Genomic DNA, 21,386 nt, shown 5'->3' with positions numbered 1-21,386 from the left:
CTTACGAAAACCGACTACGCCCGATTCTGCTGGAAAGTAAGCGCTCACACAACAAATACGCGGCCTCAGTTCTAAAGCAAAGCTTACGACGTGTGACAAACTGCCCGCAGTGCGTAATGCCTGCTTAGAACAAAGGGTGGATGACCGTTGCGCAGTGAATACGCATTTCATCGTAAGTGGCCGCCCAAAACGTGCGCAGAATTTGGCAAAGCGGGAACAAAGGGCAAAAACGTACCCACTGGCCGAGAGAGAAAACCCCCACGCTGAACACATATTCGCTACATTGTCGGACGCAAGCCGCCGTCGAACGAAACAAGCGCGAATACGCGTGAACTCAATTTCGGCACGGCAACCTTACGAAAACCGACTGCGCCCCTGATTCTGCTCGAAAGTAAGCGCGCACACAACAAATACGCGGCCTCAGTTCTAAAGCAAAGCTTACGACGTGTGACAAACTGCCCGCAGTTCGTAATGCCTGCTTAGAACAAAGGGTGGACGACCGTTGCGCAGTGAATACGCCTTTCTTCGTAAGTGGCCGCTCAAACGTGCGCAGAATTTGGCAAAGCGGGAACAAAGTGCAAAAACGTACCCATTGGCCGAGAGAGAACACCCGCACGCTGAACACATATTCGCTACATAGTCGGACGCAAGCTGCCGTCGAACAAAACAAGCGCGAATACGCGTGAACTCAATTTCGGCACGGCAACCTTACGAAAACCGACTGCGCCCCTGATTCTGCTCGAAAGTAAGCGCGCACACAACAAATACGCGGCCTCAGTTCTAAAGCAAAGCTTACGACGTGTGACAAACTGCCAGCAGTTCGTAATGCCTGCTTAGAACAAAGGGTGGACGACCGTTGCGCAGTGAATACGCATTTCTTCCTAAGTGGCCGCTCAAACGTGCGCAGAATTTGGCAAAGCGGGAACAAAAAGTGCAAAAACTTACCTCGCAAAGTCGTGATGATAGCGTGGGCTTGAAGTCTGCCCGTCCAATTCTGTGCAGCCAAACTTTTCTCCTTTCAGCGTTGCGTTGGCCGGTCGGAATTAGGAAAAGTTTTTTTCCATCACTGACCTTATTCAAGCAGCCGAAGGCACAACAACTCGGCACAACAACACAAGCGAATTGACAGTGGCGGCGAAGAGAAGAAAAAACAAACAACGCGGGGACGAGGTACTACGTCACTGGCCGTTGGCCAATGGCGCGCGGCGTTCGCTGGCGAAAAAGAAAATGGCAAAAAACGAAGGAGCAAGGAGCGCGGGCGAGGGCGAAACGCGGTGAGATCTAAAGATGGCGCTATCTTAGTAATTTCAGGGAGCGGCGTTAGCGCGCAGCTGGCGTGGCGAGGAGAATGGGGGAGAGGCGCGCGGATGGACGCCGGATGCATGCATCCGGCTTAACTCGCCTTTAAGAGTTAAAGAGATGCGTCCCATCTAAAAGGAGCGGTTGGTCGCCGAAATCAGGTATTTATACACGCTCAACACCCCATGACACCCCTCCCCCCCCCCCCCCCAAGGATTTGGAACCCCCCCCCCAAAAAAAAAAGATTTCACAACCACGGCCTGGCACCCCGCCCAGGGATTTATATACACACCCCCTCAACAGCCCCCCCCCCCCCCCTCCCCACGGAGGATTTTTACACCCTCTCCAAATCGAAATTCTGAATAAACCCCGGGCCGCAATGGTTGGATACAGTGCACGGACTGTGTATGCCCAAGGTGAAAAGGAAACCAGCGGCGAAAATTCATCGATTCCTTTCAGAAATCGGCCGCGATATCAGCGGGAAACGTGGTGTTCTGTGCGACCGTTTCGAACGTAGGGACGTAGGGAACGTAGGGAATGTAAAAAATTCGGCTAGCTATTATAAAAAAATGTGAGTTCTGTTACCGTTTCAGGGCATCCTGTAAATGCAATTATGCGTCATGTTACCAATAAAAGCGACTGAAACTGCTGTCAACTGAATTCCTGAGATCGGGGCTTCCTGATTTGTCCCTATGCATGTTTTTTATGCAATGTTAAAAGTCGCGTTCGGGACAGATAGAGCTTTCTACGAGCCACGGTGTGCAGGTTCATTGGGATTATTTTGGCCGTTCAGTGATTCCCGGTGGGTCGCCGCTTTTTGACGTTGTAATGAAAACATATTACGGCTTCCGTGCAATACTTTGAACGTCCAGGAACATAACTACAGCATACCACTCTTGTCAACACCGTTCGTGTGCACATACGGCGTGAAACAGGCACAAAGCGAGCCCACAGCGTGCATTCGCCCGCCACCTCTCAGCGGAGCATCCACACTGGCAGCGCGACGCTGTCGCCTCCTACAGGTCAATCTCGCGACGAATCTCGACTCAGGATAGAGACGGAGGCGGCATGAAGTGTAAAGTGAGGCTGTAGCCGTACTCCCTTTGTAGATTACCGTGCCACACTGTGCAACACACAGTGCGAGGAAGCCAGCTTACAAAGATCAAGCTTACACCGATTCCCTGGAAGTCGGCTTCATCTACAAACACTAATGTACTGCTAGGAATATTTCGTCTCCTGCTGCAATATAGGACGTGTTATATCAAAATAGGGAGACTCAGGGATCATTTTAGGGCGCAGCCCTTTGGCGCCCGACCCTGGGCTCATCCGCATCGTCGAGACCGAGTGAACGATGGGGAGACCGATGAGTGAAAAATGAATGGAAGACCTAGGAGTGAAAGAAAGCAAAGGAGGAAAGCGTCGCGACATTGAGAGGGGAGGGCGATTCGCCGCGGCGGCGCGAGCCAGCGCTTTCTGAAAGTGTGCGGTGGGGAGGGGAGGGGGCAGTATGCTGTGCCCGCACGAGGCGCTCGACGGCGCGACGCTTGGCGAAAACGTGAGGGGGGCATGCGCGTGACTATGATGTGCGTTCGTTTAAGACGCAGTTCGCGTTCCCTTCCTGAGACGCACTTCGCGCCGCCATCGCAGAGGCTCACCGTCGAGAGAACCCACGAGTGAGTGCTTCCTCAGCGCACTGCAGACATCAGGAGTGGGTGCTGAACTGCGAGTGAGGCAACCGGTCGTGCGCTTCGTCAGCCGCTGCAGCTAAACGAGCTGCCAAAGCGGAAGCCCAGCTCCGCTGACGCCAGAACCCCGAGTGAGTGCTGAACAATGAGCGAGGCAAAGGGTGCATGTGCTTCGTCAGCCACTGGAAATACGAGCTTTCTGTAACCATACAAATATGTCCGTCTGAAATTATTTGCCTCAGCATATTTTGCACAGTCAAAACAGCTAAGCAGTCGTGCCCAAATATCGTATTAGGGAGAATCATAATCGCCAGCCAATTTCTTATAGATTTTTTTTTTCATGCGCTGAAAATTGGTGGTCTACCTTCGGTCTCTCGCGGGAGCTGATCTGCTGGATCCCAGCAACAGACAGCTTCGCTCGAAAATCGTATGTCTTCCTCTACCAAGCGCCGGCTGCGGCCCTGCAGAAAAGGATCGGCGACATTCTGAAGGAGGGCGCCACGGGCTCCAGCGATAGCATAGTTGCGTCCTCTCAACCGGCGTGCGGAGTTGGGGGCGGGTGCGTTCAAAAATGCTATCTGATAGCAATAAAACAATAAAACAATCCGCGTGGCTTATCGTGCGAGGAACGCTTATGCGAGTAGCACGCACGACCGTGCCCTATCTGACCGCGCTTTTGTTCCCCCTGGCCGTCGCATTCAACGCGAAACACTCCTGCCGAGAAACAGAGTACACAGGTGGAGGCCGTGAACTCTGCTGGAGGCGGCATCACGATCCATGGATTTTCTGGCTCCTCGCAATGGAAGCTGCAAAGTAAGATTTTTTTCCATGAACCGCATTGTTCCTGAGTATGTGTTGCCTTGAACTACCGACGTACGCAGGGACGGGGCGAAACTTTCCAGCTCGGGGGAGGGGGGGGGGGGGGGGGGAAGAATACGAGGCAAGTAACTGTGGCTATCATTAAATAGCGCCTACTGGTAATCACGTTTCTGTCGCAAGCTTCACACAGCCTTGAGAGAGTTTAATGTCTGCTGCTACCTCCTTTGTTCTGCCGTTGCTGCCGTTGTGAGCCGTTGTTCAACGACCCTGAGAAAACTAAACTTAAATGACAAATAATCATAAGGCTATGCAGTAGGCTGAGCAGGCTGATGATGATGATGATTGATATGCAAAGTACGCTCATGACACATCGGAGTTTTTACTTCTGATTCCCTGTTTTTTTGTTGTTGTTTTCGTTGTTTTGTTTTGTTTCTTTCATGTTCTTTCTCCTTTTTTGGCGTTTTCAACCCCGAACTGGAATTCTGTTTACGTCTCTGACGTGAACATAGCAGCTTTAAACGACACCGTTGCTCTTGGGAAACGCCTCGGAAGGTTATACAATTTCCCCTGCCATTGCGTCAATTTTGAAGGCTCTAAGGAACTGGCAACATGCGATAAGCAAAGTATCACAAGCGCTGATTGAGTCGAATGAAAAAAAAATGCGACCTTTATGTTTTAAAAAATCTGCCAGCTCCTTTTCCTCATTTGCCGTGGCGAGACTTAGATGTTCCCCCTTTCATAAACGCTTGCTTTCCACGTTGTCTTTCACATAACCAATTTATAATTCACATTTTGTACGTGAAAGTATCAGCAGCTCAGCGTTTACAAGAGCCCAGTGGGCTGACATATAAATTAAACGCAATGAAGCGCTAATCGCTTAAAACATGACATCATCTTTGATTTCGGCTTCAAATTGCATCAGCCAAATTGTGGCTGATCATTTATTTATCCGATCCCGTATGATATCTACTTTGCAGCTAGCAGTGATCGAATAAAAAAAAGGCATCATGTAATTACAGCAGTTTACTGGCGATCGCCTACGTTCAGCGAGAAATGCGCTATAATAAGGAGCCCGAAATTTTCCGCTAGCACATGAAGAAAACTTCGTGCCACCTATTTGCTAGCGAGAATCGGTCAAACCAGGCGTAATGGGTATTAGGGAAAACAATGTTACATCAGATACCTTCATTGCAAAGAGACTGAAATGAACTGTAAGCATTATCTAACTGCCTTAAATTGAAGCCTATAAAATGCGCTGGCCATGTTGCGAGTTTTTCTCAAAAAAGGTGCGTGCGAGAATGCGGCTTCCCTCACACCATCCACCGAACCGTGTTGCTCACGACATACTGCCAGGTCCGGAAGGTTAAATTTGGCTGATTGCTTGCAGGTTTGACATCGTACAAACAGGGTGTGATAAGCAAAATTTATATGTTAACCACGACATGAAAGTCAAGATTATGTATGTTTGAATACATTATGACGTGATAGCATACATGTGACGTCACTAAAATTGTTAGTAACGACGTTTTCTCTTCTCTCACTCAATACAAGGGAACTAAGGCTCTAGACGTTCGTTAAGCGGTCAAATAATCAATTCCATAGGTGAAGCCGCTCCATGCAACCAGAAATAACAATTCGAAAAATTCACTTCGGTGTCCCTGTAAAGGAACGATGAAAACCAAATGCAAGTTTGGTTTATTAAAAAGGCTGTCTTGTTCCAATAACAATGCCACCAATTTTATAGAAACCTTCAAAAAATATTCGAGATATTAAAGGAAATACATGAACCAGATTTGGCGTTTAAATGTCCAACGAGACGAAAGGTCCAACAGTGGATATTCCGTCTCGGTGGACCTTCCATCTCGTTGGACATTCAGGCTCGATTGGACCTTCTGTCTCGGTGCATCTTTCGTTTCGTTGGACCGTTAGGCTCTTACTCCGGAGCACACTCAAGTTACCTTCAATGACCTCTACCGCAATATAGTTGTGGGACGTTCTGCATTTCCACATGCAATACCTTTTACACGATAATTTGAAGTGAAATGTACGCCTGGCACCTATCATTTACGTCGTAAAATTTGAGTCTGCCTGCAACGCTATTGACGAAAGCAAGCTTGGTCGCGAGTACGTTGCTGAGAGTGCCCAAATAGGACGTCAGTGTTTTCATTCGGACCTGTTTTATCATTCGAGAAAACTGTAAGGGTTTTTCTTATTTTTGGGGGTGTGCACTAATATCAGCGAAAAAATAATGTTCCCGAGCTTCATGCGCATGGCTGGCATGTGAGCGCTAAGCAAACAAGCAAACTGTCACATGCTCTTCCATCCAAAAAATGAGGGTGCTACGACAGTCGCCTGACACTTACCGCGTACGCGCGTGAGTGTCCGTCAACTGCTCGCAGCTCGCAGCCCGTATCGTAAGAAGCGGTCGATGCGGATTAGGGTTGTACATTCTCAGTTCGGTCTCATCAAGGCGTCAATTTGATGTGTCATTTTTCATCCAAGATTTCAGATATTAATCAGTTATTGAGATAAAACATCCAACTTGAATATCTTCCCTTCTTAAATTTCGTTTAAATTTCACGCCCACTTATTAAAACGACGCTTTTGTGCTTCACGCTGTCACAAGAGCAAGCCCAAATACAAGCTTAAAGCCTTGAAATGATCATAGTATTCACTTTTCAAATCTGGAAACTTTTCAAAAACCGTCTCCTTTTCATCGATTCCCTTCCTCATCTGTCCGCAACTAGAATTTCTTAACTGCGCTTCTTTTTTTTTTTTTTTTTAATGTCTCTCGTGGCTGAAATAAAGCTGACCTTCATTTAAGTTCCTTCATTTAAATGAAGGATTTAAGTTCCTTCATTTAAATTAACTTTCTTCAAACAAAGTTGCATTTGTCTTCATGGCTCCTTTAAGTATTTCCAAGCGCGAAATCATCGGAGACTTGACCAGTATGTCAGAGTTCGATGAGCTTTAGTGGCTGTTAATGCGCAGGCGCACTTCGTAATATGAACAGCAGAAGTTTCGGTATCCCTTATACGCACGTTGCGTTGGTGTTCTCCGCACAATCAGCACGCCATTTTCCTTGTCCTGGTGGTTCGGGGCGCCATTTCTATTGTGAAAGATGCCATGCTCATCACGAACTCTGTTCGTAATATTCAATTTACGCAAGCGTCTCCGCACTGACCGAGACACCAATATAGCCATGATTATCACGAGTGAAGCCACGGGCGCTATCACACAGAAGGCTCATGGTAACGTCCTAACATATTAAAGCCCTTCCACCCAATGTGAAAGTTGCCGGAAGTGCAGAGCATAGATCCGCCATAATGGCTGCAGCGCCGTTATCCGCTCACTGCGACCACCCATCACGCTCTTCACCGCCCTGTCTCCCTCCTCGCTTGATGAATGGAACAGAAGTTTGTCCAAAGCAATTCAAATTTCCCGCCTTCACAGTGCTCGCGCGCCCCCTGCTTGAAAATCGCTTTTTGCTTTTCCTCCCGCACGTGCCGGCGTTGCACTGCAACTTTTTTTCGCCTACTATCGTAAATACCGATACAACGAGCGTTCCTAACTAAATGAACACGGGGTCGGCTGGTTATGTACATATACTTTGCATCAAATGTATCTCCAGTTTTCTTTGCGCTAAACAGCGTGGAGATGTATGACAAGCGCCAGCGGTACACGAGTTTCAAAAGTTTATCCCTATATAAACTTCTTGGTTCTCGAAGCCTCTGTGGGACGCCGCTACGACGGGACTCCTCTATGACAGTACGCCGTAGGGCTCTACTTGGGTCCACCGAGCGAGCTACGACGCCAAGGCGAGCCCCTAAAGTGCACTTAAAACCAAGACGAGCGAACAGTTTCAGTAACGAGTAAGTGACAAGACTCGAGTCCCCGATATTGTAACCGACCAATCAGGTTGTAGGCAATGAAAAAGGCAAGGAGTAATCGATGCATCCACGGCTGTCTTTCTTTACGCCAAGTCGAACCACCCCCCCTAAACTTAGCTCAATGAAAAAAGTCTCTCTCTCTCTCTCTCTCTCTCTCTCTCTCTCTCTCTCTCTCTCTCTCTCTCTCTCTCTCTCTCTCTCTCTCTCATCGCTAGCACTGCACGAAGCAGGCAGTGGGTGATAATGGGTGGAGAAATCACCACGTCTTTTTTGATGTCCTGGTGTGCCCTACAGACCATAGAGTTTCTTGTTATATACACTAGAGAGGAATGTGGCACTAGCGTCCATGTGCCTCACATCGAGGCCGCCTGTGTCGTCATGGGCAGCCATTATACCGCACGCTCGCCTTAATTTTCTCAATGGGCTTGGATTGAAATATTTTATTGGCCGTAAATTGAAATACAGTGACACAAAAACGCAAAAAGAGTGTGTAATTACGTAATTATAAAATAAAACACGGCGTTCCAAATCTAAAGAAATAAAAAATAAGGCGTGCTCTTTTTACTGATAGCCCGCCAGAACGGGTATGACTACTATGCTGCAGAATAAGCTGGTAGTTAACAATAATGCAAAGTGTTGGGAGAAGACTCATTAAAGACTCTTATATGGCCAATATTTCAAATTATAAATTGTTTGAAAAGCTCAGAAAGTTTTTATGCGCGTACCTATGAAAACATCGCCTTCGCGGTATTTCTTTTGTGTTTTCTGAACAGGCCATCTGCAACAACTTTCACGGCGGCAAATTACCCGCTCAGTCAAGATGTCCGGGCGCTATTAACATGTGTACTGCTACTGCAAAAAGGAACCGGAAGCGCACTCTCCTTTCCACAACCTAATTAGTCTGCATTTATTTTGTTATTTATTCAATTACCCTCAAGGCCCGAGGGCATTACAGAGGGGAGTGGGTACATGCATGTACTACATGCAAATAAAAATACGACAGAAAAATTGTGATCAGGTAACATCGCTTGATACAGGCAGGGCTTGAACTTGTGCAAATATGTACTGATGGTCGCCCGCCCACACTAGTCCTCCCCCTTGCTTACAATGATGCGCAGCTGTCTTAGCATGAACTAATGGAGTGAATTTCGAGTTTCCAAGCGACGCGAGAGAAACGAAGCGAGTGTCGGCCATTTCGGCCGGAGAGGCTACCTCGTAGACATAGCACTATAGTGAACTAGAATACACAGCACTGTGTAGTGAAGGAAGCGAACCCAAGAAGACGCATAAGAATCCGATAGACATAACAATCCATCAGCTATGGTCTCCCATAAGGCTATAACCACCCACGCCAACATGGATTAAGAGGCGCAGTTTCTTCACTAGTATACTAAGAAACACTATGCAGACAACTATAAAATGCTGCGCTCACAGCGACCTCTGTCTGTGGCAGGGTGTCTACATATTCGTCGGTTTGTTCGCCCTCGGCTCACTTCAGTTCCAGGTTTCGTTGTCACAGTGCATCTTTGACGTTCAACTTTTAGTTTCTTCCCTTGACTTGCCCGTTGATTGAATTCATTAGCGTTTAACAAACGCTGCCGGAAGGGTATCCGCAAGGACCCCTGGGGTTATGTTCTACCATAATCCTTCAATAGTAAAGCATTGAAGGACTCTGGTTCTACTCTGTCGGCAGGTCACACTGCGGCCAAGGCCGCGGGTTCGATTACCGGCCGCGGCAGCCGCTTTTCTGAAGGTGGCGAAAAGCAAAAACGCCCGTGTGTACGAGGTTTCGGCGCACGTTAAAGAACCCCAGGTGGTCAAAACTATTCCCGAGCCCTCCACTACGGCGCGCCTCATCGCCTGTGTAGCGTTGGCGCGTTAAACCTGAATCAATCAATGGTAACCAGGCCGGGCCCCTAAAAGAATCTGCGCAGGCACACGTTTTCATCCACTACTTTCATCAAGATACGCTAATTGTGCGTCGAGAAGCGACAAAGGCAGAGCGCTTACGCATGAGTCAGACAATTTCCGAATTTTAAAGGCTTCCACAATTTCCTTCGCCATTTGGTCACCCTGCCGAAACAGTACTCTGGCATCACATAGGGAATTAGTACAACCGCAATCTTTGCAATACGAAGTGCCAGGCTTCGAAGCAAGCGCACAGATTTCTTGAGGTCGACACTCCTGCGCCTCCCAACAAAAAAAAAAAAAAGTACAAGCCCCTTGGACCAGCTGCGGGCTTATGTAAGGGCACGCGTAATAAGCACACCTGTTTTCCACGTTCTCGCGAGCGAGCAGCGCCGACTGCTCGTGTTTTTGGTTTGGTTTGTTTTTTGTCGTTGATATAATGGCTCAGAAAAAACATCTGGGCGTTGCAGCTTGTTTTCACCCATGTCGGTTGAAATTTTAAATTCACCGTAGTAATGAGCGACTCTTCATGCTGATGCAATTCGGAGGCTGCTGCGCCACTTTCACAGTAGATTTTTGCATCCGCAAAATTCGTCTGGTATGTCGACCTGGCAGCTGCTAGGAAAGGCTATTGTTCTCTCAGACAAGTGTTTCGCGTTTCTTCTATGTTTGTGTGTATACACGGCGTCTATAGCCGCGCTTTCAGTGCCGTACGTTTACTTCGTGGTAGCGTGTTCTTATAGTCGGAGCAGAGCGCGAACACAACCATGACTTCGATGTTGCTGAATGCCGCCGCACTGTGAGTAGGATGCGACCAGCTACTGTATGTCGATGCACGCTTTTGCTGTGTCCAGTCGCAGCACTTCGTATCGCAAAGATTGCGGCTGTGCACCTTTCCTATATGATACCACAGTACTGCTTCGGCATGGTGACCAAAAGGCGAGGGAAGTTGTGGATTTTTTGCGACATGGTTTTGGCGCTAAACATGGACGAACACAAAAAAGAGGGCAGCACAGGCGCTATCCTGGCCTCTTTCTTGTGTTCGTTCATTTGTAGCGCTAAAACCATGTCGCAAAGTTCGCCCCAACTCGCCAAACAGCAAGTCCTTCTGAAGTTGTGGAAGCCTATAAAAATCGAAAAATGTCTGACTCGTGCGTTAGCCCTCCGTCTTTGTCGCTTCTCGACGCAGAACTGGCGTGTCTTGATGAAAGTGGTGGATTAGAACGCGCGCCTGCGCAGATGCTTCAGCGGATTTTGTTTTTCTTTTTTTACCGTGGATTTTGTTCGTTATTTGTGTTTCTTCAATAAAAGTTTAGTTGTGGTTCAGCGCTGGCCCTTGTCTTCCTCCCGTCTTTGTCCCGTTCTTTTTGCGCTGTGAAGATCAACTTGTACCAACTAGACCGGTTTTCTACGTTACTACGCCTCCTACAAGTCTACAGAGTTCGCACTTTCAGTTAGGTTTTTGGAAAATCATTCATGATATCGATGCGTACGGCCAGTTTTGCAAATGCGGCTATGAAGAGAGTAGTAGTTCGCATAGGAAAAGGAACGTGCTGAGGCCATGCCGACAGAGCGCTTTCGAGATGAAATAATTTATTGATTGAGTATGAGGTTTAACGCTCCGATGCTACATAGGCGATGAGGCTCGCCATAGTGGAGGGCTCCGGATTAATTTTGACCACTTGGAGATCTTTAACGTGCGCCGCAATCTCGAACACCCGCGCGTTCACTTTTCTCCTCCATCAGAAAAGCGGCCACAGCGGCCGGGAATCGAACCCGCGTCCTTGGGCTCACCAGCGCAGCGCCTTAGCCACTGAGCCACCGCGGCGTGGTTCGAGATGAAACAAGGAAAAGAAACGTGTCGCCAGAGGCCGTTGATTTGTAAGAGGTCCCTAAGCCCATGTGCGACCGTGCTGTCACAGCTCCATCGAGACTGAAAAGTTACTGGGTGTCCAAGTTGGTCTTGGTCGTTAGGTCCCGCAGATCGGGAAGGAGAGGAGGAAGATGAGGGTAGGTAAAGGAACGATTGAGATCAAATAAATTAGGGCGCTTGGTTGAGAGCAGTGGTCACATTTGGCGGATTATTCGATAGGGTACATGCGCTGTAGCCAAATTGGGTGAGGGAAAGTGTCGGTTTGAAGTCACCTGAGCACGGCTTCTTTTCTTTTGGCAAGTGTGCGTAAGAAATGTTTCCTTGGGGAGCGATAACGTTGGGTGGCGAATGAAACTCGCGTGTTTTCTCAGAGGCCTCGGAGGAAAGGGAGCAGGCTGGTGCTACAATTCAAACTAGTTTACTGGCAAGTCCTAAGGGTGCAAGTGGACTAATAGTAATATTTTAATTAAAAAGCATCGAATACATAGAGAACCAAAGGCCCCTCCCGCCAAACGCTAAAAATTATGCAGTCCAATGCATTTGTGAACGTGTGCGTGTTTCCCTCTGCGGCTTTATCTACCGGTTTTGTTAAGGGCCGGCGACAATTCCCACAGAGAGATAACAAATGCGCGCTATGAGCACGAAAGGAAGCGTATCGCTCGCTGTGTTTAAAGCCCCTCGTAATCGTAAGGTATACAACTCTTTGCGGTATGGCAGGCACGTCACCTTTTAGCAGTATGTTGCTCACGGTATCAGGCTGAAAGAAAAAGATAAGCGGTGATCAAATATCCTTCCCTTGCCGTGAAGAGCCCTTAATAAAAAAAATGCCCGGGAGGGGGGGTGTCTGCAAGTGCATTGCTGAACGCTTAGACGGCTGACCAGATAGAAGAACGCCAGTTCACACCCCCTGATTTTTATTCTTTTGCCCATGTTATCTGTTATACGGCGGTAAGATAGTGCCGCCTTTACCGTAAAGAGCATTGCTTCAATGAAGCAGCTTTTGCGGGAGAATTCTAGGCAAACAGACAACCCCGAAAGGATGGAAAGAAAAGCCCCGATAGAATGACCGATAAGCGAATATGCATTGTCATCACTTTATGAAGACGCACGGGCAGTGTTTGACTAAACTGCTGCAGCGAAACTGCCTTTACTGACCAACAAATGTACGGCGCGCTAAGGGTTTCGTGAACCGAAAAGTGCGCAGGAAAGGGACGACGGGGTAACGAGTCTCTCTCTCTCTCTCTCTCTCTCTCTCTCTCTCTCTCTCTCTCTCTCTCTCTCTCTCTCTCTCTCTCTCTCTCTCTCTCTCTCTCTCTCTCTCTCTCTCTCTCTCTCTCTCTCTCTCTCTCTCCCCTTCGCTTTCATCGGCCCCTCCCACGCCCCCGCGGGTACAGCAGAACTATGCGAACCACAAATTCCTGCGACGTCTGGGATTATTCTTCGATGTATTAATCCCGGTTTCTTCGCCAGCAGTAAAATACTTTTCCCTCAGGCGTGAGGTCCCACAGAAATCGGCCAGTTTTCCGAGTTGCTACTAGACTGCGGGTGTTTTTTCTTGTCACGTCGAGTATGTCCTTACGTGATTGAGTGCAACGGTTTCAGAAATGACGCGCGGGCCTCGTGGACGTCCATGAAGGACGACGAAAAGCCCGAGGTGTCCCAGGTGACCGTCGACTTCTACAAGAAGCTGGTGGCTGTCGGCGACGGCGGATGCGGAAAGACTTCGCTGCTCAGCGCCTACGTGACGGGCGTCTTTTCCGAAAACTTGCGAGCCACGGTCTTCGACACCATCATCACCGAGGTCAAGGTCGGCAAGAAGAAGGTACGTGGTTTGATGTTCCTCAACTTTATGCGTCCTTCGGGAGCGACAAGGAAAAATCAAAGGGCCCTTTTCAGGGACCCACAACAACATTCTACGTAAGCCGGAACATCGAGCGGTAGCTGAAAATTCCCTCGTTACCTTGTTTTGGTGTTATTATTCATGCTCTGTTATTATGTGACACTACTCCGCAAGCGTCTTCTGGTGGTCGTCTTGGCTTTTCTGTTCGTGATGCACAACGCTGCACGCCTAAATATTTGCATGTCAGACTCGGCGCTTGGAACAATTTGGCCATCTTGGTCGGTAAAAAAGCCTAAACAATTAAAGCTCCTATTTCGGCGGTTGAGGAGAAAATGCAGAATGGGTCATATCGTTTGGAGCAAAGCGACTCTTCAAGATTCGACTGGAACGTATCTCTACGAGCCCCAACTTGGTCCGTCGAGGCGTCCTTGGGCCAGGCGAATGATAAGGCTCAGGGCGCTCTTTGCCCTAGCTGGACTTGCGCCAATAAAATCCAACAATCATGATGATTAGCCTCGGGCATGTAGGACGCAGTACTGCATGCTCACATTCAATCGTGAAGGTCTGCCGGGGTCGAGGCGTCGGTGCATGTTTGGCATGCGACTGATCCGCTATAGTACCCTTTCCATCCATCCATTCGCGTGTTGCTCCTCGATTATCCGTACCGGACTGTCCGAAGAATCTTCAAGAAGCAATTCGTTTTTCATCGGTATTTCCGTAGAGTGTCCGCGGAGACTCCGAGATTGTGAATCGAAGAATACCAGAGTGTCGCAGCACTTTGGGTTCATATGTCGCCTTTTTTTACGGGGTTAACAAAAGGCAACAAAAGGGCAGTGACATGGCCTTAGCATCATCGCAACTTATGGTAATGTCGGCGCTGTATTTTCGCATTACTGGTTAGAATTTAGTCTCGGAATTTTTATACGCGAAGGAAATTTGTCGTTCCTCGAGCAAAACAGGCGGAAAAGAAGGGAAAGAAATACGTATTTTTACCAGAACTATATCTTCATCGATTGCATCTGTAGTTTCTCGCTTTCTTCCTCCTCGCCTGTGTAGAACCACTTGTTTTATTTTCTTAGTGAAAACAGTATTTTTTCCGCGTGCCAGGTCCGTCTCAGCCTGTGCGACACGGCGGGCCAGGAGACGTACGATGTTCTGCGCACGCGCAGTTACGCCGACACCGACATCGTCCTCATCATGTTCTCGATCGACGCTCCGGAGAGCCTGGACAACGTCGAGGCCCGGTGGTGCTCCGAAGTGAAGCACTTCAACCCCGAAGTGCCCTACCTGCTGGTCGGAAACAAGAAGGTACAGTGCTGTACGGGCGGCATCGATGATGTCACACCCCAACGCAGAGCCCTTCTGGCTGGTCGAAATTGGTGCATACTTGTCCTCTTGCTTCAGTTGCTTGACGCATCTTTTGGGTAATCTATGTTGGGAAATATTCTAACCAGATTGTACAGGGGGATTCAAAGAAATACGAACGGAGCACACACCCTCCGGCGCATGCTGCAGCATATGCCCGCAAAGTTGCTAAACTGCGCGCATGCGCAAATCTTCGAGAATGTTAGAGAGTGCGGCCTACTTTTATGGGAAAGGCTTGATCAAGAAGCTACGAAGGTGATTTATTTTGAGGCGCCTTTTCACGCTGCTTCGCCACTAAGTAGGGCGATCGTTGAAGTGCGTCATGCTAACTGCAATCAGCCTGCTGGGCGCTTGGCTCCCGAATATAGTAAATAACAGGAACTCCCATACTGCTCAGTGGCGACAGAGCGTGAAAATGTGCCTCCAATGAATCACCGCCATCGCTTCTTGGTAAAGCATTCCCCATACAAGTAGGCCATACTCTCAAACGCTCTAAAAAACCAAGCATGCGTGCAGTTTGAAGACTTTGCAGACAGACGGAGAAGCATATGTCGGAAGCTGTGTGTTTCGGACCTTTCGGTGTTCGTATTAATTTTAGTCCGGACTCCCCCCGAAAGGGGTGGTCCAAAGCAGTTCTTCAGGACTTGAATAAAGTTATTTGTCTGTTTCTCTGCCCCCTGTACGTAGTTTACACGGATGATATCGGTCATTTGATGTCTGACTAATTATTTCAGAAAGATCATTAAAAAATTTCGCTGACAATAGCAGACAGGTGACGTTTCAACACTGAAAAATTTTAGTTTGCGACTAGTATATCCGCGAAGAAGAGCAATGCTGTACGGCCGTTCGTATAACTGAGTCAGCTTTATTTTAACCATCAAAAATATTTTTGCAACATCAATTAATTCCGATGATAAAGAACTAATCAACGCCGCGCCCGTCAGCCCTTGCCATAAATGGAACAGCAATATGGCGGGACACCGAAGGAAGCAACAAACACGGGCGCAGTTACTTCTTTGTGTGTCCGGTCTTAGAGCTGTTCTATTTATGACATCTACCAACTCACCCAGCTTCACTCTCAGGCTATTGCACGTGCCCTTGAGGTCGTATACCTGTAAGCGGCTACCGCGTACCAGGCATCTCATCGGGACTGTTCGCCTGGTCTACTATGGTACCGCAGGACCTGAGGGACGACCCCGATACCATCGAGATCCTCCGCGAGAGGAGACAGAGTCCTGTCTCGTACCAGGAAGGCCTGGCCGTAGCCAAGAAGATCAAGGCAAAAGGATACATAGAATGCTCTGCTAAGGACAACGTAGGCGTCAGCGAGGTCATCCAGAAGGCCTGCCGCCTCGCCATTGAGGTGAGCGCCTGCGTCTGGCATCACACCAGTGCTCCGGTGGTGGTCGTATACGTTTCTACTCCTTAATTGGTATGATATGACGTGGTTGAACTTGAGTCTATATTCTGTTAACTTTGGCAGCATTAAAATGTAAACGTGGCCAGAAGCACCACGCAAGCACCGCAAGCGCTCTTACAAGAGGGTAACAAGCTAGGTGGGCGGAGGTTGAGCGGACCGAGAAAAAAAATCACCTTGAGGTCTAAACGAGGCGCGTAACTCAGCACCTGTAGTGTCTGTTTGTGCTACGTATTTTGGTCAGATTTTGTTTTTTTGTTTTTTGCATACTTGTAAATGAAGGAAGGTCATCGATCAGGCAGCCTATCAGGCACGCGTGCGTCATGAACCCTGCACGCTTAAAGCGAACGGGAATAGTGAGGGGCACTTACGTTATAGTCAGGTAACCTATAATAAGAAGCGCCGTTCGATTCCTCGGCATCAGACGTATACGGCCCAAATTCCCTCTCTAATCCGTTTTCTTTAGAGGCGGGAAAGAGTAGTTTTTTCTATGCAAAGAGAAGGGTTTCCACAACTTTATATTCGTGCAAAACATGCCCTTATGCGACCCCCCCCCCCTCCCCATAAGCCACCCGCACTTACAAAATGGCACTTTTTCATAAACAGAGCCTTGTGATGTTAAATAGCAAAGCTGAGTAGCAAATGGGACAGCGACTGATATTAGGCCGGTCTAACCCTGCGCAGTAGCGCTGCTTCCTGTAGAGTTGCGGTCTAGTTGGACAACAACCTTTCTTCAGAAAAAAATTGTATTTTCTGCATGGTAGAAAACACGCTTGCCAGGGACTAGGAAAATCCAAGTATTATACGAAACGACGCACGCCATTTAAGTGCTATGAACCCAACTCGGCAGAGATGGAACAGCAATATTTCTTAACTAATTAGTGGCAAGTATTAAATAAGTCTGAGCACTTAAGAAATGACAAAGAAGTGTTTCGGAAACAAAAACACCTACTTAAAGCAGACATAACACAAACTGTATTTTGGCCCGCATGTTTTTTGCCATTCAGTGCTTTAGCTTTCACATGGCCGGCAATTCACCAATCACGAATCCTATAAACAGGGACAATATGTGTGCGTGTCCTTCCAAAATTTGTGACAATAGCACTGCCAACATTTACATTGCCTCAGCGTTGTCATTTTGTTGCTCGCTTTTCTGTCTTTTGCAGAAAAAAAAGCGCAACTTCCTTTCCCGGGTGTGCTGTTCTTACACCTGAGGCATCACAGCCTACTTTCTGGAAAGCCTCCCAACGACAAGATCCATTTTACGGATCAGATGCCATGGCAAGGCTCAGCTGCACTCGGAAGGAGGGAGTATCCGGCACAAATTTCGGATTGGCTGAAGTCGTCTCTCCCAAGTACGCGACTTCGCGCCGAAAACGCCGCTATGCGACGACACATGGCACACGTGGAAAGCGTGACCCTGGAGTGCCTAGTCAGGGGGAAGTTGACAAATCCGCAGCTCAATTCCGATCTCAAAAGCGCCAATCTTTCCTACGTGCACCCCTGATGGGAAGCAGCAGTAATGCCTAACGTTTTGTCGGACGTCAACCTCAGCGCGGACGACACGACCGACAGAAGGCTGCATTGTGTGTCCGTTCCCCTCCCAGCCCCGAAACTCGAGACCACGAAACCTTCGCACAGAGTTTTAGACACTTGTTGACTAATTTTAGAGGTGTATTGATTTAACCGAGTCTTTTATTGCTAACGTTAATGCCATTTTACCGTCGTTTTGAAGCCAACTTACCTACATGTACATAATAATTTACCTTTCTCGTGAACAATAAACTTTTATAGTGTTCAACTTCATCTGGAATAATCTTGCCGCTATATGGCTTACTCGTCCGCTTGCAATGGTTCAGCTCTGCCTCATGAAGACAAAATACGAATTTGTTCAATTTGAAAGACTTGGTGTTTGGCATCTCCGTCAGCTTCATTTCAGTTGCGAGAAACAATTTTGAACGGAAGAAATGCAAGAAATATTCAACCTTTCAAATTTCGCGCCTGTAGTCACTTAACATGGGTCAACACTAAAAAGAGCGTGTCCCCTGCAGGACAGTGACTGGCGAGTCGTCACTGCTTTATAGTTTCTTTATCTCGAATATTTGAAGTTTGCGAATAAATCATTTTTGTTATCGCGAAAAAGCACTATTTTCAATGAAAGAAACGCACTTTCGTCTTCGCGACCCCTTCAATTTTGAGGAGGGGAGATGGGGTTAATGGAATTGCCTCGGACGCATCAGTACAGCAGCCTTCGCCATGCTGTAAACAACGATGAAGTGTAAACTGCTGGTTCGTAGTGCAGTTTTTCATGTAAAGCAAGAAACGACCACGCACAGAAGATCGAGTGCCTCAAACACAGTTTCCTAAACCTTTAAAGCACTTCTGGGACCATGGCCGTCTCCCTCGTCTCAGCGTAAAGTGCTAGCCGCATTATTTGATTACCTCCGTGACATCGGTGTCGCCGAGATGATATAGGACAAAAACATCCTCGCACTATACAACCATCTTAGACTTTTCACGTGTCGGGCTCACGGTCTCGCTACCTCGCTTTTTCCCCTTTTTTCCACTTCTTTTATTTCCTTCTTTCTTCTCTCCCTACCACCTTACTTCCTATTGTGATGATATCCCCACCCTCCCCATCCCCGCATAGTAGCATGTACGGGACAACATGCCGGCAGACCTCTCTGCCTTCCTCTAATAAAGAGCTCTCTCTCTCTCTCTCTCTCTCTCTCTCTCTCTCTCTCTCTCTCTCTCTCTCTCTCTCTCTCTCTCTCTCTCTCTCTCTCTCTCTCTCTCTCTCTCTCTCTCTCTCTCTCTCTCTCTCTCTCTCTCTCTCTCTCTGCGCTTTTACACCGCGCCCTAAGGTTCCAAAATTGAAACACACCTAGACAGTTACGATATTTTCGCAAAGTTCATCAAGAGTACTTCCTCAGTTTCCTCGCAGCATTTCTTTTGAGATATGAACAAAGCGAATAAAAAATTTAGCTTGGTCCCGTCCTTACAATATGCGGCGTTTCTTGTGTTGTTTTTTTCTTGGCAAAAGGCAACACTTTTGAGCTGGACACCATAACGGGAGCAGATGTTTTTAACCTACAGGGGCATTTCATGCAAGACGCCGCGAGCTAATGCTACACCAGTAGTTAAATCCGTGAAGCTTACTGAGAACACTAAGGGCTAAATTTCACGGGCTTTCAAAACAGCCTTGCTGTCTGCAAACATCTATGCGGAAGTTGCAATCTAAAGCAGCCCTTATCACGAAGGAAAAGCTTAGCACAGTGAAATTGAAAAGGAAGTCAACGCACCACTCGTGTTCAAAATAAATATATTTTCATCTTCTGTCATAAGAAAACATAACGAGTACGTCGTGTCAGTTTATCCTTTGTAGCTAATGTTTCTCGTGCATGCGTCAAATCACTCTAAAAATATCTTTTTTGAAGTCTACATGCACCACTTAAAATGTTTTCGTCTGCAGTTATGCCTGACATCTGAAGCACAGTATGCAATACAGCAATAGCGTTCGCAAGTCACATTTTTCGCTACAGTTGAAAAATACGCTTTCCATTTTTTTTTTTCAATCCCTACAATACTTTCTCGACACCTCGACAAACAAATGACATAGAGTGGTGTAAATATTATCTCCGGCCTGACTTCAATCTCTATAAAATACACGCTATAGAAATATCAGGTCACCAGCAAACAAGGCACGTCCTCCTTAAGTACATGATTTCACACAGGCAGCGGGTAGCGGAGGATCGCTCGCTTGGAAGCAACAGTATAGTGTGGACGTCGCTGAGAGTTGTTCCGGCGAAAGATCACAAATCCGCCCTTTGGCGCCGTCGTACCATGTGACTAGATACAATGAAATGTCTGGCGATTTTTTTCGAAGTCAGCAGCAGCAGCACTTCCACCGTGACTTCTTTTGTCGGTGCTGCGTCGTCTGCAAAAGGGAGAAAGAAACGCAACACTTCACAATCTACACTGCCCAGAAGGACCTACAGTTAAACCTGGATATAACGAACCTCGGTGTAACTAATTCCTGACTTTAACGAAGTTTTTCAATTCTCCATTGCCAGCCCCAATTGAAACCCATGTGTTCGCGACCTTCATGTAACGAAGGTCGTTACATTTATGACGTAATATGTGCCAGCACTACGAAGGTAGTTAAGTATGTTCACTGCACGTCATTCTTGAAGTGATACGATCAAACAGAACTAGAGGCCCCACTGCAACCTACCAGTCATGTTTCTTGGCGGAGGCTAACGTCGGCATCCGCCAATCGCCAAAGCAACTTCCTGTGACGCCATACAGATGTCGCCGGAAATGGGTTGGGGAGTCGCTACTGCCGCACCTGTTTTCGTTCGTATCCTCGTTATTAATGCCTAGCATTCTTTGCCCCACACAGCCCTACAGCCAGGACCGTGTAATACCCTGCATTTCAACAAAAATGCAGATATCGCGGAAGTTTCACCTGTAATCGCTATAATGGCGTAGATGGAGACCATTGGTCAAGCGAAATTTTGAAAAACTAGAAAATAATAAAAATATTAAAAAAATGCGGAAAATGGTGAAACGTGTAACGCCCTGCATTCCAGCAGTAATGCAGATTTCGCAAAAGTACCACCTGTAGTGGTTATAATAGCGTAAATGGAGATAATTGGTCGTACGAAATTTTGAAAAAGTAATAACGAAAATATGAAAAAACACGGAAAATGGCAAACGATATAACGACCTGCATTTCAACAATAATGCAGATTTCGCGAATGTTCCATTTAGAATCGTTACAATAGCGTAAATGGAAATAGTTGGTCGGACAGGACTCAGAAAAACCAGAAACTTTGACTGTAAAAACTCACACTCAAGACAAGCGGCATAAGAATTCTACGCATTAGTAGATAATTCCCTGAATTTCTGCAGAGTTTTTTTTTTTTTTTTTTTTTGCTGTTTGCGATAAAATTGGTATCTTTGCCACCGGGACAAAACGGTTTTGATAACGAACAAAACTTGCATTTTGTCTTCATGGACCCTTTAACCACAGGCAACCAACGAGAGAGCGCGAGAGGCCAACCTTGAGGCACGTGTGCAGCACGCTCTCGAAGACCTTGCGCACACTGGACAGGTCCATGGAGGAGCACTCGACGTAGTGCGCCGCCTGGATCTTCTGGGCGAGCTGCAGGCCTTCGGCGACGCTCGAGGGCCGGCACTTGATCTGCGACAGCTCCTGCACAGTCACGGAGTCCTCGCGCAGGTCCTGCGACGGTAGGGAGTACAGGGCTGTCGGTGAAAGTCTCTA

The 21,386-nt window shown here is 47.5% G+C and overlaps 2 protein-coding genes across 8 annotated transcripts in view; one reads left to right on the top strand and one right to left on the bottom strand.

The window, feature by feature from the left end:
- The first annotated feature begins 3,630 nt into the window (after positions 1-3,630).
- LOC144159513 (ras-like GTP-binding protein Rho1) lies at positions 3,631-17,902 on the top strand. Of its 4 annotated transcripts, none has more exons than XM_077691053.1 (5): positions 3,631-3,797; positions 13,077-13,296; positions 14,422-14,622; positions 15,860-16,042; positions 17,263-17,902. In XM_077691053.1, exons 1-5 carry the CDS (start codon positions 3,784-3,786, stop codon positions 17,308-17,310), a joined length of 666 nt encoding a protein of 221 aa, XP_077547179.1. In that variant the 5' UTR covers positions 3,631-3,783; the 3' UTR covers positions 17,311-17,902. The 4 variants fall into 4 exon arrangements, with proteins under 4 accessions (XP_077547179.1, XP_077547180.1, XP_077547182.1 ...); XM_077691054.1 differs by lacking the exon at positions 3,631-3,797 and adding an exon at positions 10,266-10,400; XM_077691056.1 differs by lacking the exon at positions 3,631-3,797 and adding an exon at positions 12,563-12,693.
- A 1,499-nt stretch (positions 17,903-19,401) lies between these two features.
- The window catches only part of LOC144159514 (ras-like GTP-binding protein rhoA), a 40,626-nt gene continuing 38,641 nt past the window's right edge, over positions 19,402-21,386 (bottom strand). For all 4 annotated transcript variants that reach the window (XM_077691058.1, XM_077691060.1, XM_077691059.1 and 1 more), the window contains exons 4-5: positions 21,162-21,344; positions 19,402-20,033 (exon numbers count right to left, since the gene is read on the bottom strand). In XM_077691058.1, the coding sequence (XP_077547184.1) occupies positions 19,983-20,033; positions 21,162-21,344 (234 nt within the window). In that variant the 3' untranslated portion in view covers positions 19,402-19,982. The remainder of the gene's footprint in view (positions 20,034-21,161; positions 21,345-21,386) is intronic.

Source organism: Haemaphysalis longicornis, unplaced genomic scaffold (genome assembly GCF_048455015.1).
Source record: "Haemaphysalis longicornis isolate Haplotype H1 unplaced genomic scaffold, Haemaphysalis longicornis Haplotype H1 scaffold_10, whole genome shotgun sequence".
NCBI lineage: Eukaryota > Metazoa > Arthropoda > Arachnida > Ixodida > Ixodidae > Haemaphysalis > Haemaphysalis longicornis.
Note: the sequence above shows the minus strand (reverse complement) of the source record. Positions and strands in the feature narration are given on the sequence as shown.

Coding starts and splice junctions, on each gene's coding strand:
- LOC144159513 (XM_077691054.1), top strand. CDS start 10,369: ATGACTTCGATGTTGCTGAATGCCGCCGCACT. Junction 13,297..14,421: donor TCAAGGTCGGCAAGAAGAAG/GTACGTGGTTTG, acceptor TCCGCGTGCCAG/GTCCGTCTCAGCCTGTGCGA. Junction 14,623..15,859: donor TGCTGGTCGGAAACAAGAAG/GTACAGTGCTGT, acceptor ATGGTACCGCAG/GACCTGAGGGACGACCCCGA.